General features: G+C 45.2%; 1 protein-coding gene across 1 annotated transcript in view; it reads left to right on the top strand.

Annotated features, from left to right (window-relative positions):
- Positions 1-3: 3 nt before the first annotated feature.
- RYBP (RING1 and YY1 binding protein) overlaps positions 4-14,276 on the top strand; it is a gene marked incomplete at its 5' end in the record, with an annotated part of 40,685 nt that continues 26,412 nt past the window's right edge. Inside the window, 2 exons of the mRNA XM_009081017.1 lie at positions 4-59; positions 210-371. Coding sequence (XP_009079265.1) covers positions 4-59; positions 210-371 — 218 coding nt within the window. The remainder of the gene's footprint in view (positions 60-209; positions 372-14,276) is intronic.

The raw sequence follows: 14,276 nt of genomic DNA on the forward strand, positions 1-14,276 counted from the left end.
CCTCCTCCTCCTCCTCCTCCCGCCGCCTCTCTCCTCCTCCCCAAACACACACGTACACACACTCACACGCTTCCCCCTGCTCCCTCCCCCCTCCTCAAGGCCGAAAAGGCAAGCCAAACCTGCACGTACACACACTCACACGCTTCCCCCTGCTCCCTCCCCCCTCCTCAAGGCCGAAAAGGCAAGCCAAACCTGCACGTACACACACTCACACGCTTCCCCCTGCTCCCTCCCCCCTCCTCAAGGCCGAAAAGGCAAGCCAAACCTGCAGCCGATGAAGGCTTTTGGGATTGTAGCGTGTGCACCTTCAGGAACAGCGCCGAAGCCTTCAAATGCAGCATCTGCGATGTCAGGAAAGGCACTTCCACGAGGTAGGTCTGCCCCTTCCAACGCGCCTTGCTTTCCGCGCTGGGCTGCGCCGACTTGTTGATTTTTATTATTTTTTTTCCCCTCCCTCTGTTGCCTGGCTATATCGGCTGCTTGCATCCCCCCCTTTTCCCCCCGTGCGGTCCCTTCTGTCCCCGTTCAAAAGCCTTGTGGGTTTTAAATATTCCCTTTCAAGCGTTTAATTGGAGCTGGAAGACATGTTCCGTGGATGTGGCAGCAACCTGAATCTTTTTTTTTCTTGTGCTGCGCTTTTTTTTGTTGTTGTTGCTGGTGTACAGAGGACCTTCTGGTGGTGGACAGCCAGCCAGGAACGCTGTGGTTTGGGAGGCTGATGGTTTGCTGTGGTTTGGGTGGGGATTTACCTGTGTTTTTGAGAGGAGTAGGAACGGTTGAGGATTAGAGAGAGAGAAAGGAAACGGCTGAAACTAAAGATGCCATGAGAACAACAACTCCCTCGCCGAGATGTTGATCTCTCTCCGGTGACTGTTGTCATCCGAAAGGAATCGGCTTTGTGCTCAGTGTGGGAATGGTGCGGATTTCTGAAAGCTTTAGCTGTCAGGTCTCGCTGATTGCCTGGCGCTGAGTAACTGTGGAGCTCTTGAGGAGATGGTGAAACTGACATACAGGAGTTAATTTCACCTCGGAAAAAACAAAAGCCCCAAAACTTCCTCTCTCCCACTTAATGCCTTCAGAAAGTTTGTCCGGGAGGGTTATCAGTTGTCGTTAAAACAGGAATGTGCTGCTCTGCTTTGCTTTCCTTTTTTGATTTGTTCTACCATGTTGACTTGTGATTTTGTTCCTGTTGTGCCTTCTCAATGCGAGTTCCCATTGCTGTGCTCTGCCAAGGAAGCAGTCTGTAAGATTTCCATTGTGACAGGCATGGTTTTCTTGTGGTGCAGCTATATATTGAGGTGCTTTCATCATCAGGCTCTTGGCATGACTTGGCTGCCCTGCCTTGCTTGACAAAGGAGGTGAAAGCATGTTGGGTTGGTTATTGTTCTCGCTGTGCTTCGGACAGTGTTGAAGTGCCTACATTTTTCATGGGGAGCATGCTTTTGGGGCATGGAAACTCTCTGAGTTCCAGCAACAGAGTGCTGTAGTGCTCCACACAGCGTGTTCTACGATCCACATCGGTTGCAGGTGTCTCTGTGCTCTTTGCAGGACGTGCAGAGGTGTTGCACTTAAAAACTGTTGTCAATAGCATTGTCAGAGCATGGAGTAAGGTCGAGCTTCTGGGGCAGTAGTGTTCTGTATGCACCTGGAGATGATTCTTTGCTGGTTCAGTCTCGTTTTGTCGTGCAGCTAAACCTTCCCAGCACGCTTGATTCCTGGTGGTTTCTGTTTCCTTGGCTTCCCTCTTGGCTCAGGTGAAACGTGGCGATCCTGCCTGGTCTCTGTGCTACTACAGACAGAGCCGTGTGCTTGATCCTGCCTGGTCTCTGATTGTGCTACTACAGACAGAGCCGTGTGCTCTCAGCCTCACGTTTGCCTGGGTGTTGGTGGGAGGAGAGCCTTAATGAGATGTAGGAGCCCATATGGGATGGATCTTGTATCAGACACTATTATTTTCCTTGGCCACCATGCTGCTGTTCATTTGGAGAGCAGCAGCTTGTTCTCACATGCCCTTACTTTTTAAAATGAGGATTTTCAAGCTGTTTGTGGAGGTAGTAGGATGTTTTGACTTTAAAAGGGCCATTAGGAGGGGGAGGAGTTGATGATTTCAGGTTAAGAGCTGTAGCCTTACTTGCAGATGTGATCCTCGGGTCTAGAACATGGTGATTTTGTTTAGCTTTTAATGGACCCTTATGAATGGCTTCTAATTTTAATTCATCATCAGCTTTCTATTCATTTTTTTGCTGCTTTTTAAATTGCTTTTGTTTGTAGAATTTGCCAAAGTATTTAAAACATTCAATGGCCCATCATGTCTCCTTGCATATTTGTATAATTTATGAATAAATATAATGGAAAGCAGGAGTGATTGAGTGTTGGGAGGGAGCATCATGTGTTGGGAAGTCCTGGGAGGTCAGAGCTCTTCGCGGTGTTGCTTTGTCTTACTGTATGTGACGTGGGAGTCAGTGCTGGGGAAATTCTTCAGAGTGTTTCAAATAAATGGCTGATGTAAAGATACCTAATGAGTTATGATTGATCATTTATTACTAGAAATACAAGGTGCCTGATGAGCTTCACTCGTAAGTTGCTGTTTGACAAGTCGATGACACTTTTCCACATTTCAGTCTGCCTCGCTTCAGTGTTGCGTGTTGGTTTACTTTGGGAACACTTAGGGAAATTTATCAAACTCACTTTCTCAAACAAAACTCAACGGAGTAGTGAAAGACAGACATCATAGACGTGCTGAGGCAACTGGTTTTCATCAAATTATTGTGTGCAATTACAGGTTTTTTTAAGATCTGCTATGACCTACTTCCCCCTCCCTCCGCTGTGAAGCCAATTATTTGTTGTAGAATGTACTCTGGCTGATAAATATTCTCTGATTTATGAACTAGTGAGGCTGTTAGCTAATTCTCACTGTGTGTATATGTTTTCAGACTCAATATAATCCGGTGGTGTGTGGGAGGGGTGGCTGGCAGCAGTCAGAAGTTTTACTTTCTCGGATCCAGCTATCCCTTTTCCCTAGGTTCTTGTACAAGGAGCTTCAAACACAGTTCTGGAATTGACCTGCCAAGTCAAAATCATTGCAGAGGATAAACAGTTAAATTGCACCTGACTGTTTTTTTCAAGGGGCTGTTTATAAATATTTCAGCTGCACTTTTAAATAAAAATTAGGTCAGATCCATCCCTAAAGAATTGGGAGTTGTTGTGCAGAGATTGCATTAAACCTGTAGCACTTAGTTGGATACTGGATTAGTTACAGTATGTCACTAACTCCTTTTCCACAACTTGATCCTTGCTATTCTATGGTTAAACTTTTATTACTCTATTTAGGCAAGTATGTTGAGCTTTCCTACAGTTTTCCTTCTGTGAGGATCATGGCAAACATATGAGCTATGTTCAGCTGGGTTGGGTGAGGTGATGATTTAGCTGCCTGGCTTGGGAGTGAGCAGGGAGAAGGTGTTTGTTGGGCTGTGCAATGCTTTTTTCCTTTCCTGGAGGTTTCTGTGTTGGTGTCACAGCACAGGGAGCTGGTGCTGGTCACCACTTGTGTCCTGCAGCTCTTCTGGTGGTTTGCTCTGGTGTAGCAGCACCACCAGCTCCTGCACACAGGAGAGAACTTGGATTAAAACTTGTGCTGGGAAGTTTGCTCCACAGACACATCTTCCTTTCCAATATCCATTACCGCTTCAAACGCGGAAGGAAAGTTTACTTTGGATTTCCTAGGAATGTGAGGGCAGGATTTGGCCTCGTATTTCCCGTTACAGGGAGCTGTGAGTTCCTCTTTGAGGGTAGGTGGTGGCTCTCTGTTTCTATTTGTTTTTCTTAATGGCATTCTTGCTCCTCTTCTCCTTTGGTTCTCTGAGAGTTTACATATGTTGTTTTCCTGTACACCTCTTCTAACTTCCTCTCTCCTCCCAGGCATGGCTGTGGAGAGTTTCTCCATGGGATTGCTTTCAGACTTCATTGTGAAGGAGAATATTTGCTCCCTCCTGATTTCAGAGATACTGTTTTCTGAAACTTTCCTTTTGGAGGGATGGGCAAGCAGTGGGATGTGGTGGAGCTTCTCTGGTGTTAATTCTGCTCTAACTTTAGGATAAGTTCTTTCCTTGTCCGAATCCACATTCTCTTATCAACGTGCATTGAGCTCAGAGAATTGCACTTAAAGTCATGGAAGGTGTGAAAGCAGCAACTGGATGTCTGACATGCAAGTAAACAAAACAGTGAGAGGTTCTAGTACAAAATCAACAAGTTGTAGTGTGTTTGTCCTCTGGGCGGGATACACTTGATAAATATTGCTGTTTCATTTGTTGCTAAGACCTGCATGCCTGAAGTGCAGGGTTTGGAGTTTGTGACAGCTGAGGGTAACTTCAGTTTCATTGTGGAGTGCTCAAGGGGTGATGCCAGTAGTGCTTCACTCTTCTGCCGTCCTCACTTTTGAGTGGAGGCTGAGCTGAAACTGCTCATTGTAGTTCTGAAATGAACTTTCTCTTGTGTGGAACAGGTGTCTCAGATACACTTGTTCCCCTTCAGTCCTCCACTAAATTCCTTTGCATGTTTGCAGGATCTAAGCTAACACCTTGAAGGATATAAACTGCTGTCCATGTCACCCTTGAAAAGTATTCTCTTGTTCTGCATCCAAGCTGGGCTGACCAGAATAGGCACCAGATAGTCCTGCTATTCCTGGCATGAGGAATCAGGCCTAAGATCCTGACCTTCGTACAGCTAATACATGCCCCGTTTATTTGCCATGGTTTGCAGGATTGTTCTTCTGAAAACACGTGCTTTGATGTGTGGCTGTGGTGTAGGATGGAGGTAAAGTGGTTGAATTTGATTCTTTTGAATCAGACAGCTTTCACCTGCACTGAGGTGAGTTTCATTTAGCATCAGAGCTAGCCTTTAAGTGGCTTAATTCCTATAAAAATGTGACTTATCTGGAAAAGCTGTTATGGTAGGGATGCTGATGCCTTTACTCTGGAATATTTGTTTTGCTGTTTGGCTGTTTAGATGTATGGTTGGTTCAATGAGCCTTGTTTTTCCTGTTGATTGCTGCAGTTGAATGGCTGTTGGATCAGGTGGAGTGGGCATGGGCTGTACCAGTGTGGAGTTGTGCCAGTGTTCCATGGGGACATCCACATCCTGAGGATGTGTCCCCTCAGGGTCTGCTGTGCTGGCAGTGGAGGTGCACTGTAACCCTGCCTAGGTAGTTATGAGTGCTGGAATGCACAATACCTATTAGCAAAAGGTTTACTCACATGCCAGGGGTTCTTGAGACCTCTGTTGTCTCATACCTTGTTTACCTGCACTGCCTGACAGTAAGTGGCTGTTCCTCTGTGAATTTGAAGAGGAGGAGTACCTTTGCTAGCTCTGGCAAAGCCGTCAGGGCAGGGAGCTGAGGGCAGGAGCAAACAGCATTTGACAGCAGACAATGCTGATGGTTGGCAGCAAGCCCTCAATTCTGGGGCTGTGGTTTGACTACACACTAAGTTTAACTCCCTGACTTGTGTTGCAGGACCCCAGGAGTCTCAGCCACGTGGCTTGGAGTATTGATCTGTTATAAACTGACTACTGGTACACATTCATGCTGCATTTGTGTTTTTAACTAGCATGGAGTTAGTCTGTGAGGCTTCATCTGAGGAGATGAAGCTGTTCAGCTTCACATCAGCTATTATCTGTCATCCTGGTGCGAGCATAACCCTGGTGTAAGATCTGTGTCTTGTACTTGGGCTGTTAGAAAGAAGTGAGAGTTGTGTCCTGATTTGCTCTTTGCAGTGTTTGGCTCTGGCATTAATGATCTCATTACCATCACCCCAGGATTTCTCTTAGATCTCAGCACCTCTGGGAAATCATTCTCAGCAGGGAGGATCCTCAGTATTGATGTGCAGCACCAAGGCAATACCTCTTTGCTCTGGTTGTCAGATTTGGGTACCTGAGATGCTGTTGGTGATAAACACAGGGAGTGTGGTGTTTCCTGTGACTCACTTTGCTTCTACCTGAACGTTCTGTTAAAGAATAATAGCTGCACCTGATGTGGTCCATTTCTTCTTAGGACAAAAAGATCTTTTTGTTAAGTAATAAAATCTTCAGCATGAACTAAGGGGTGTTTATAATATTTATGTAGATTACCCATTTGGGCTAAATAATTGTGGGTGGTGGGGTTTAATGTCAATCTGATTTCTGTTGGAGACTCCATAAAGATCTAATGGGTGAACTGCCACACTGAGTGTGTTAATATATCACTGATAATATGCAGTGTGGATATTATTCATTTTTCCCTTCCTCCATAGGCTGCTTTTTTGGGAGACAGGAATCTCAATCCCAATGTGTATGTGCCTGTAGGAGGAGAAGGGCATGCAGCTTTCTTTTATTGCTGTGAACAGACGTCGTGTCCACTGGGATACTGACCTCTGGCTCTCTGCAGGTCCTCGTGGGGAACTGGTAGGCAGAGGAATGCTGAGCAACTTTTCCCTGCATGCCTTTCTTAATTGCCCTGATTGTTTCATGTCCCCATCAGCTGCCTGCAGAGGGGCTGCTGCCTTTGCACGACTGGTGGGTGTATTTGCACCCTGGTAAGTGGAATCGGATGAAGTAGAAATAAGGAAGCGTTCAGGGTTGCCTGGAGTAATGGTTGAGAGGTGGGAAGTGGTGGATGTGAAGTTCTCTGTGGCCACCCCTGGCTCCGGTGGCATTGTGACTGACTGTCCTGTGCTGACTGTTGGTGTTCCCTGGCAGAGCTCTGGGGCTCTGTTTTGGCTGAGCTGTTAGGTCCCTGAAAAAGATGCTTGGGAGCCAAGAGCCTTGAAGGATGAAGGGATGTACTGTGGCCTAGATGGATTGTTCTGGCTGGCTGCATCTGGCTTTGTACTGTAGCTGGGACACTCCTGCCATAACTCCAGGCTAGTTCAGCGCTGATCATGAATCAGGTGTCACTTGTTCTCCGGCTGCTGTGAGACCTGCTTTGCATTATTGGTAGGCTTACTGTTCCCTGCTGTGGCACTGCTCCTGTTCTTCCTGCTCCATTAGGCTTGAACAAACAGACAGTTCCTTCCAGGGTCCCTCGGTGAGAAACACACAAGTTCGTGGCACTTGTGGGGAGTCCTGCTGGAGTGCAGGAACGAGACATGTGGCATGTGCAGCACTCCTGTGTCAGGCCAGGCTTGTGCTCTGCTCGTCCTTTATTTAATGTGCATCTCTCCTTGTCTGGGGAATTCCCCTTATGAGGAAACCCACTGACCTATTTAGTGGGATTCCAGGTGATTCTGTAGGTTAGTGGGTTCCAGTCCCACAATGTAGGTCACTCGCAAGGTGTGCTGGAGTTTCATAACGCACAGCTCTGACCTGAAATGGGATTCATACACATACTGTGTCTTGCAGCTGTGCTTTGTCTCTTTGCACTGGGCTTTTCACAAAGTACAGGGATTTGGGCATTTCCAGGGGGAAGGGTGTTAGATGAGGGTTGGGGAGTATTTATTTGAAGTGCATGTTTCAGACAGGTAAGGGCAAATTATCCTCATTGACACTTTATGTTTATAAAGAACAGCAAAAAAGCCATGAATACTGAGTAACCCGTCCATGCTGCCCTAAGCAGATGTCCAGGATTACAGGATACAACAGAAATAATGTGGAAATGCCTCCATTACATTTATGTAAGTTCCTTTTACAGCTGGCATATGCTAAATACGTTGATTGTCTCTTTGAGCAGACAGATTTCCTTTACATCAACCAGAGCTCCTTTCACACTTTTTTGGTACATCTGGAGGTACAACCAGATCCTTAACACAGCTCTTCCCATAAACCAGCTATTAATTAGGAGCATGTTCTTTGTAGCAGAGTGCTAATTGGTACATCAACAAATTCACTGCCGGTTAAACATGGGAAAGATTGTATTTCTGACTGGCTCAAAGAGAAATGAGAGGGAAAAACATCACTTCTTGCTGGCCTGGTGGGTTTTGCTTGACTGTTCAGGAACTCAGTGTCACCTGAGTCATGTGCACCTCAAGGCCTTCCCAGAAAAAAGCAAAATGAACAGGCTGAAAGTGGGAGTTGTTTTGATAGTGTTTTGTTATTGAAGTGCTGTGTGTGTTTCTGGAAGTTCAGAGTACACCTACAGCCAGTCTTCTGTTAAGGAATACTGGAAATGCATGAGGAGGGGGTTGTAGGGATGTAAAATATGGATCATGAAACCAGGAGACCTGATTTTGAACTGTATGTGATCTTACTTGAGCCCTGGCCTGGGGTTGTGGAGTACACTTCTGTGCTACAGGGATCAAAGCACCAAAATTCGTAATGATGTTCTTTGCTGCAGAAGTCTTGTAATAGTAAAATAGATTTTACCTTCTGACTGACAAACACTTTGAAGCATACATTTCATGGCAGTTTTCTGGGAGCTGAAATGTTCCATGTTTAAGTAGGCACAGTCTGTGCTGTGCCAGTTGCTGTATGGAGGTGCAAGTTTCCAGTAAGTGTATTTACAACTTCCAGAGGGACCTGGACAGGCAGGAGAGGTGAGCCCATGCAACCCTCATCAAGCAAGGCCAAGTGCAAGGTCATGCACTTGGGTCAGGGCAGTCCCAAGCACAAGTACAGGCTGGGCAGTCCAGGGGAGAAGGACTTGGAGGTGTTGGTTGATGAGAAGCTCAACGTGACCCACCAATGTGTGCTGACAGCCCAGAAAACGAGCTGTGCCCTGTGCTGCATCACAAGTGTGGTTGGCAGAGGAGGGAGTGGATTCTGCCCCTCTGCTCCACTCTGGTGAGACCCACCTGCAGTTCTACATCCAGCCCTGGGACCCCTAACGTGGGAAGGACGTGGACTTGTTGGAGGGAGTCCAGAGGAGGCCGCAAAGATTATCAGAGGGCTGGAGACAGGCTGGGAGAGTTGGAGTTGTTCAGCCTGGAGAAGAAAAGACTCCAAGGAGATGTTAGAGCACTTTCCAGTACCTAAAGGTGTTACAGGAGAGCTGGAGAGGGACTTTGGACAAAGGCATGGAGTGAAAGGATAAGGGAGGGTGGCTTCACACTTCCTGAGGGCAGGACTAAGTGGGATATTGGGAAGGAGTTCTTTTCTGTGAGAGTGTTGAGACACTGGCACAGGTTGCCCAGAGAAACTGTGGCTGCCCCATCCATGGAAGTGTTCCAGGCCAGGTTGGATGGGGCTTGGAGCAGCCTGGGCTGGTGGGAGGTGTCCCTGCCCAGGGCAGGGGTTGGAACTAGATGATCTTTAGGATCCCTTCCAACCCAAACATTCTGTGCTTCACTGTTCAGGAGTTCCAGAAACTTTAGTTTGAGGATCTTACCAGATTGGTTGTCTTTAAATAAAATGGAAGCAAAACAAGTCAGTTTTGCATTTTATTTAGGGCTAAACAAGAAGTAAATGTTTAGACGTGTTTTCTCAAGCAGATTGTTCATGGGGATTTCAAAGTATGATAAACTGCTTGTAACATGCAGAGGTGCTAAGTGAGACAAAAATCTTGCTTGAGATAAAGCTGCCTTCTTCAGAGTTATATTTTTGAGTAGACAGGCACGAGACTGATCATAATCTAAAATATTTTACCTGAACTGAATTATTTCTGTGCATGCGGAACTGTGTGTGAGTAGTTCACGTGCAGCTTCACATGGTTGAGTTGGGGAGCTGGAGAGAGGATGCAGAACTAGGATTTGGTCAGTGATGTAAAGTTGGTCAGAACTCTGCCTGGTGAGTTTTGACCATGGGTTGTGGCCCAAATGTGCAGCATTTTTTAGATTACAGGGGTATTTCTTAATGGAATAGGTTTGCTCCCTTTTAATTCTGTTTTATTATCTGTGTTCTACATAAACATGTGGAAGGATTTGTATTTCTTTCACCACTATTTGCAGATGTCAGTGGGGCTTGTATAATGTTAATGTGATTTCAGCCTGTGTAAGAGACACTGGAGTTCACCCCTTAGCAAGTCAGCTAAGCTAAATATCCTCAGGTTGCCATTTTTAAATCTGTATGATTATATTCACTATCTGTGTTTTAATTCAATCAAGAAATTTATGTCTGTGGTGCGTGTTTAATTCCTTTGTTTAATAAAAAAAAAAAAAAGAAGCGCAGAAGGACATAAATCTTACTTGTCCTGGTTGGACAAAGCACACATATGTGTTCAGGTTGTTGGAAATGTGTGTTTCTGCTGAAACATTTGGCTCTCATTATATCTCTTGGAGCTCTTATTCTGAAAGTGCTTTCACTGTTTTTTTCGGAAGTGGTGCTGAGCACTTTCTCTTCCTGAGATGAGATTTCAATAAGAGAGGCAATACATTGATGGATGATGGCCCTGTGATGGAGTCAATCAGCCAGTGCAGTCATTTGTCTCCTGGGGATACAGGGTAGAGCACATCATTAGCAGCAGAAGGGGAGGCTTTCCTCTGTAATGCTAATAGGGTGAGGAAGCTGCTTGGTGCCTGTTTGCTGCTGCTGCTCAGTTATTGCAGGTGCCTCACGGAGAAATAAAGCCATTTTCATTTGTTAGCTCTAACTCATGGGTGGGGATCAATTTAGCAAAAATATTTAATAAGCTCTAGGAAATATTTCTGATTTCAGGAGTGTATTAGCAATTTGTAAACCTCTAACATCTAAAACTGCTCATCAACCGGTGAATTATTTTGAGGGAACTGTGTGTGTCTCACGGGTTTTACACACAAGTAGCTTGACCTGTGTAGGACAGGCTGGCAGCTGCCTGGTGCCAGCGTGGGATTTGAAGGACAGTGGGTTTTAGTTGGAGGGGAAGTGTTGAAAGTGAAGCCTGTGGGTTGCAGAAGGTTCTGTAATAGCCTCTGACACTGCTGGCAGAGCAAAAGTCACAGCACGTGGCAGTGAGGGCAGGTGCTCCCCCGAGGCATAGCTCAGTGGCAGCAGGACCAAATTGGCTTCAAGGTAGCTTGGTGTGCTGGGCATCAGCTTTGCCCAGGGAGGGTGAGTTAACCTGCCAGCAGCTGTTCCCAGATGGATGCTTTGCTCCTTATCAGGCTCCTGTCTCTGTGTGGAGTTGGTGTAGCAGTGGTCTCATCAGGAGTGTGTATGGGCTTTGCCCAGGGTGGGCAGGAGTGCTCCTCTCACGGGATCCAGGGCTGCCAACCTTGTGTGAACCTCAGTGTCCAGAAATGGTCAGTTCCATCATGGCACGCAAGGAAACTAGAAGTTTTGGCAGGAAAGCATTATTCTGAGTGGCTGGTGGGTGTTTCTGTGTGCCCCCCAGCACTGTGAGCAGGGGCTGGCAGCTGGGGCACTGCTTCTTGTGGGGACTTTTCCCCCCTTTTAACTTGCTGTGACTCTGCACAGTTGGGTAACTCACCTGCATAGGTTTACCTGTCTGTAAAGTAAATGTATTAAGAAGTTCCTACCCCATATGGCTTAGAGGAGGCAAAGTTAGCTTTTGGAAAACTATCTAAGTTCTGAAATGACTTCTCAAAAACTGCACATAAAGTCAGACTTCATGTTTGCCTTCCTTTCTCTGAACTGTACAGGTAATGGTTTGAAAGTAAGAGCAAGGGCAGCAGGGAAGTGCTGAGTGGTGTGGTGGGCAGACTTTGTGCTCTTTCTCATGTGCAGGGATGTCTTTGCTGCTGAAGCACAGCAGGAATCCTCTGTGGGCACTAAAAGCATGTGGTGGTTGGAGTTGTGCAATGGTACATGTGGGTTAGCAGAGCAAGGAACATGCTTCATCATGGGTGTGGGAATACAGTACTCTGGTAGCAATTAAGAGTCATTAATTAGAGGTACTTATTGCCGGATGTGAGTCAAGTTAGTTGTAAGTTGCTTAACTTCTGAGGTCAAAAAGAGCTAATGCATCCGAGACATGCTTGTCAGTGCCCATGGGACTGTGGGGCTGTCCACAGGGACAGGCTGGAATAGCAGAGCTCAAACTGTGAAATTTTGAGCTGCATTAAATGACTTATTGACAGTGACAGCTTGGCAGCACCTCTGCAAGTTGGGACCACACATTTGCATTCAGAGCTTTAGACCTATGAGGGGTTTGTCAGTCTCCTGAGTTGCATCAGGTGGGAATGTACGAGTGTGCCCTGGGAATTTACACTGCTGTGCTGAGAGTCACTGGGACTGAATCAGCATTCAAAGAAGCTGAAACTTGATGGTGAGGAAAAGCTGTTATATCTCTGTGAAGGGGATAACATTTTTTTCCAATTATAAATTGAGAAATTGATAGAAAAATCAAGGATAAACAGGGCAGTAGGACAGTCTCACTGCTCGTGCCTGGAAGAGACATTCCTTCTGCCAACAGCCAGGGATGTCCAGCAAGTAATGCAGAAAGATCCATAATAACATACCTATTACAGCTGTGCTAGTTTTCAGGGTTTTCCCTGCTGTGCATGGAGACAGTTCTCAGGGTTTTCCCTGCTGTGCATGGAGAGTGAGGGATAACACCTAGCAGTAGTTTGGTTTTATTTCCATCTCTTATTTTTCCCCCCTCTTGCCTTCTTTATTTTTTTTTTCAATGAGTTTGAAATCAGAGTGACTTTCCCATTGGCACTCTGAATTCCAAACTGAAGTTGTGCAGCTGTGCACTACACTTGTGTTTATAAAAAACCTGTCACAAGCATGAGTGAGTTATTTTATTATTTTTTCCACTAAGGCATGTAGTATGAGGAGCAGGTTTACTTAGCCACATGTGTGGTAATGCTAAGGAATTAGTGCAGCAACAGTTGGTCACTTATTTCCAAGTGTGCTGGCACTTGCAAATGTGTCTGGTTCGACAGGTACTTGATGCCTGGGGAGAACATGACCTTTTGCTCTCTGCATTGATTTTTTTGAGTCATGTCCAGAGGCTGCAGAAGTCAGTGCAGCACTTTGCTGTCAGCTGCAAGGGCTGGATCAGGCCCCCAGGACCGAAGAAAGGGAATAAGTTGACATGAAACATAACACGGTTGTCTTTTGTGATCTTGCTTTGTTCCAAGATTGGTTTTTTTTCCCAGGTAGATGTTTTTAAGCGATAAAAAAGGATTGAAGTGAGTTGTATTGTATAAAACCCTAAATGAGACTCAGGGGAAGAACTTGGTCTGTGTCCATGTAAGCAGAGGATTCCTTGGACTGCACATTGGTCTCAGTCTTCCTGGAGCCTCTAAAGTTTGAACCGGGGCTGAGACTGATAAAACTGAGTCTGTTTTTCTTTCTCTTTTAAATAAGTATTGCATTTTCTTGTTTTTAAGCAGAATGAAACAAAATACCCGTAAAGACCCAACAGATTCACCAGGGCTGTAGTTCTCAGTGAGTCTCATCTATGTGCTCACTTGGATCACAAAGGTTATATTCCTTCTCCCTGGAGTTGTCTCTACTCCTTTGCTTGTACAGTGAGCAGATTGTTAGTAGGTAAGACAGGTCGATGATCGTGGCTTGCTGCTTTTCCTCCCTGTGCCAGCTCAGAGCATGATCGTTAGCAGCTTTTAAAGCAAAGTTCCTCCTGGAAGAATTTCTGGCTTGAGGCAGAAGAAGTTTTCTTACCTGTTCTGAACTTCTGGGACTGTTGTGTTTTTTGAAACACTCCTCACTGCTTCACAAAACTGCTGCAAGTACATCTTGAATCATGCATTGCCTGAAGAGTGTCCTAGGGGAAGGGAGACATAAATAATTGTTTAACTGGGCTGCTCTGCTGTGTAGCTTATATCATGTTGGGTATATGGAAAGGGCTGATTATAAGTAGTGTTTTACTGCACCAATTCTGAGTCCTGAGATGAGCATTTACCCTAGTAAAATTTAATGTGGTGTTAGGCAAGAGATGCAAATGTGTTTTGACTTGAGTTTGAGTTTTTTAATAGGAATGTTTCCAATCTCTCACCTTTGAGGCATTTGGTAATTATCCTAACTGAGGTCTTGAAGAGTTTTATAAGGGAAAACAACATTCTGTTGGAAGGAAACTGTGATTAACACAAATAGTTAATAACTGGTTTTATATTTCGTTCATTTAATGAAAAAACATGTCTTCAGTGGTTGTTAGCAGAGACAGCAAAAATCCAAGTAATATATTGACATTGTTTTAATACATTGATAATTTTCCTAAAATTTCACTTTTGACATCCAGCTCTTAGGCTTAGAATGAATGTCAAACTTAGGCTTTTTTTTTTATACTCCAGAAAAATATGCTCTTTGCTCAAAACAGGCAGCAAAAGCAATCTCATGAAAATCAATTAGAATAATAGAGTACAGCCATTGCAAAATATCATTACAATAGTTAAGTAATTACCCCACTGCATGACTTAGCAAGAGGAATAAATAATGCATGTAGAATTGTGTTGGAGCTTGCAAGGAAG

This window comes from Acanthisitta chloris, unplaced genomic scaffold, assembly GCF_000695815.1.
Source record: "Acanthisitta chloris isolate BGI_N310 unplaced genomic scaffold, ASM69581v1 scaffold2398, whole genome shotgun sequence".
NCBI classification, from domain to species: domain Eukaryota; kingdom Metazoa; phylum Chordata; class Aves; order Passeriformes; family Acanthisittidae; genus Acanthisitta; species Acanthisitta chloris.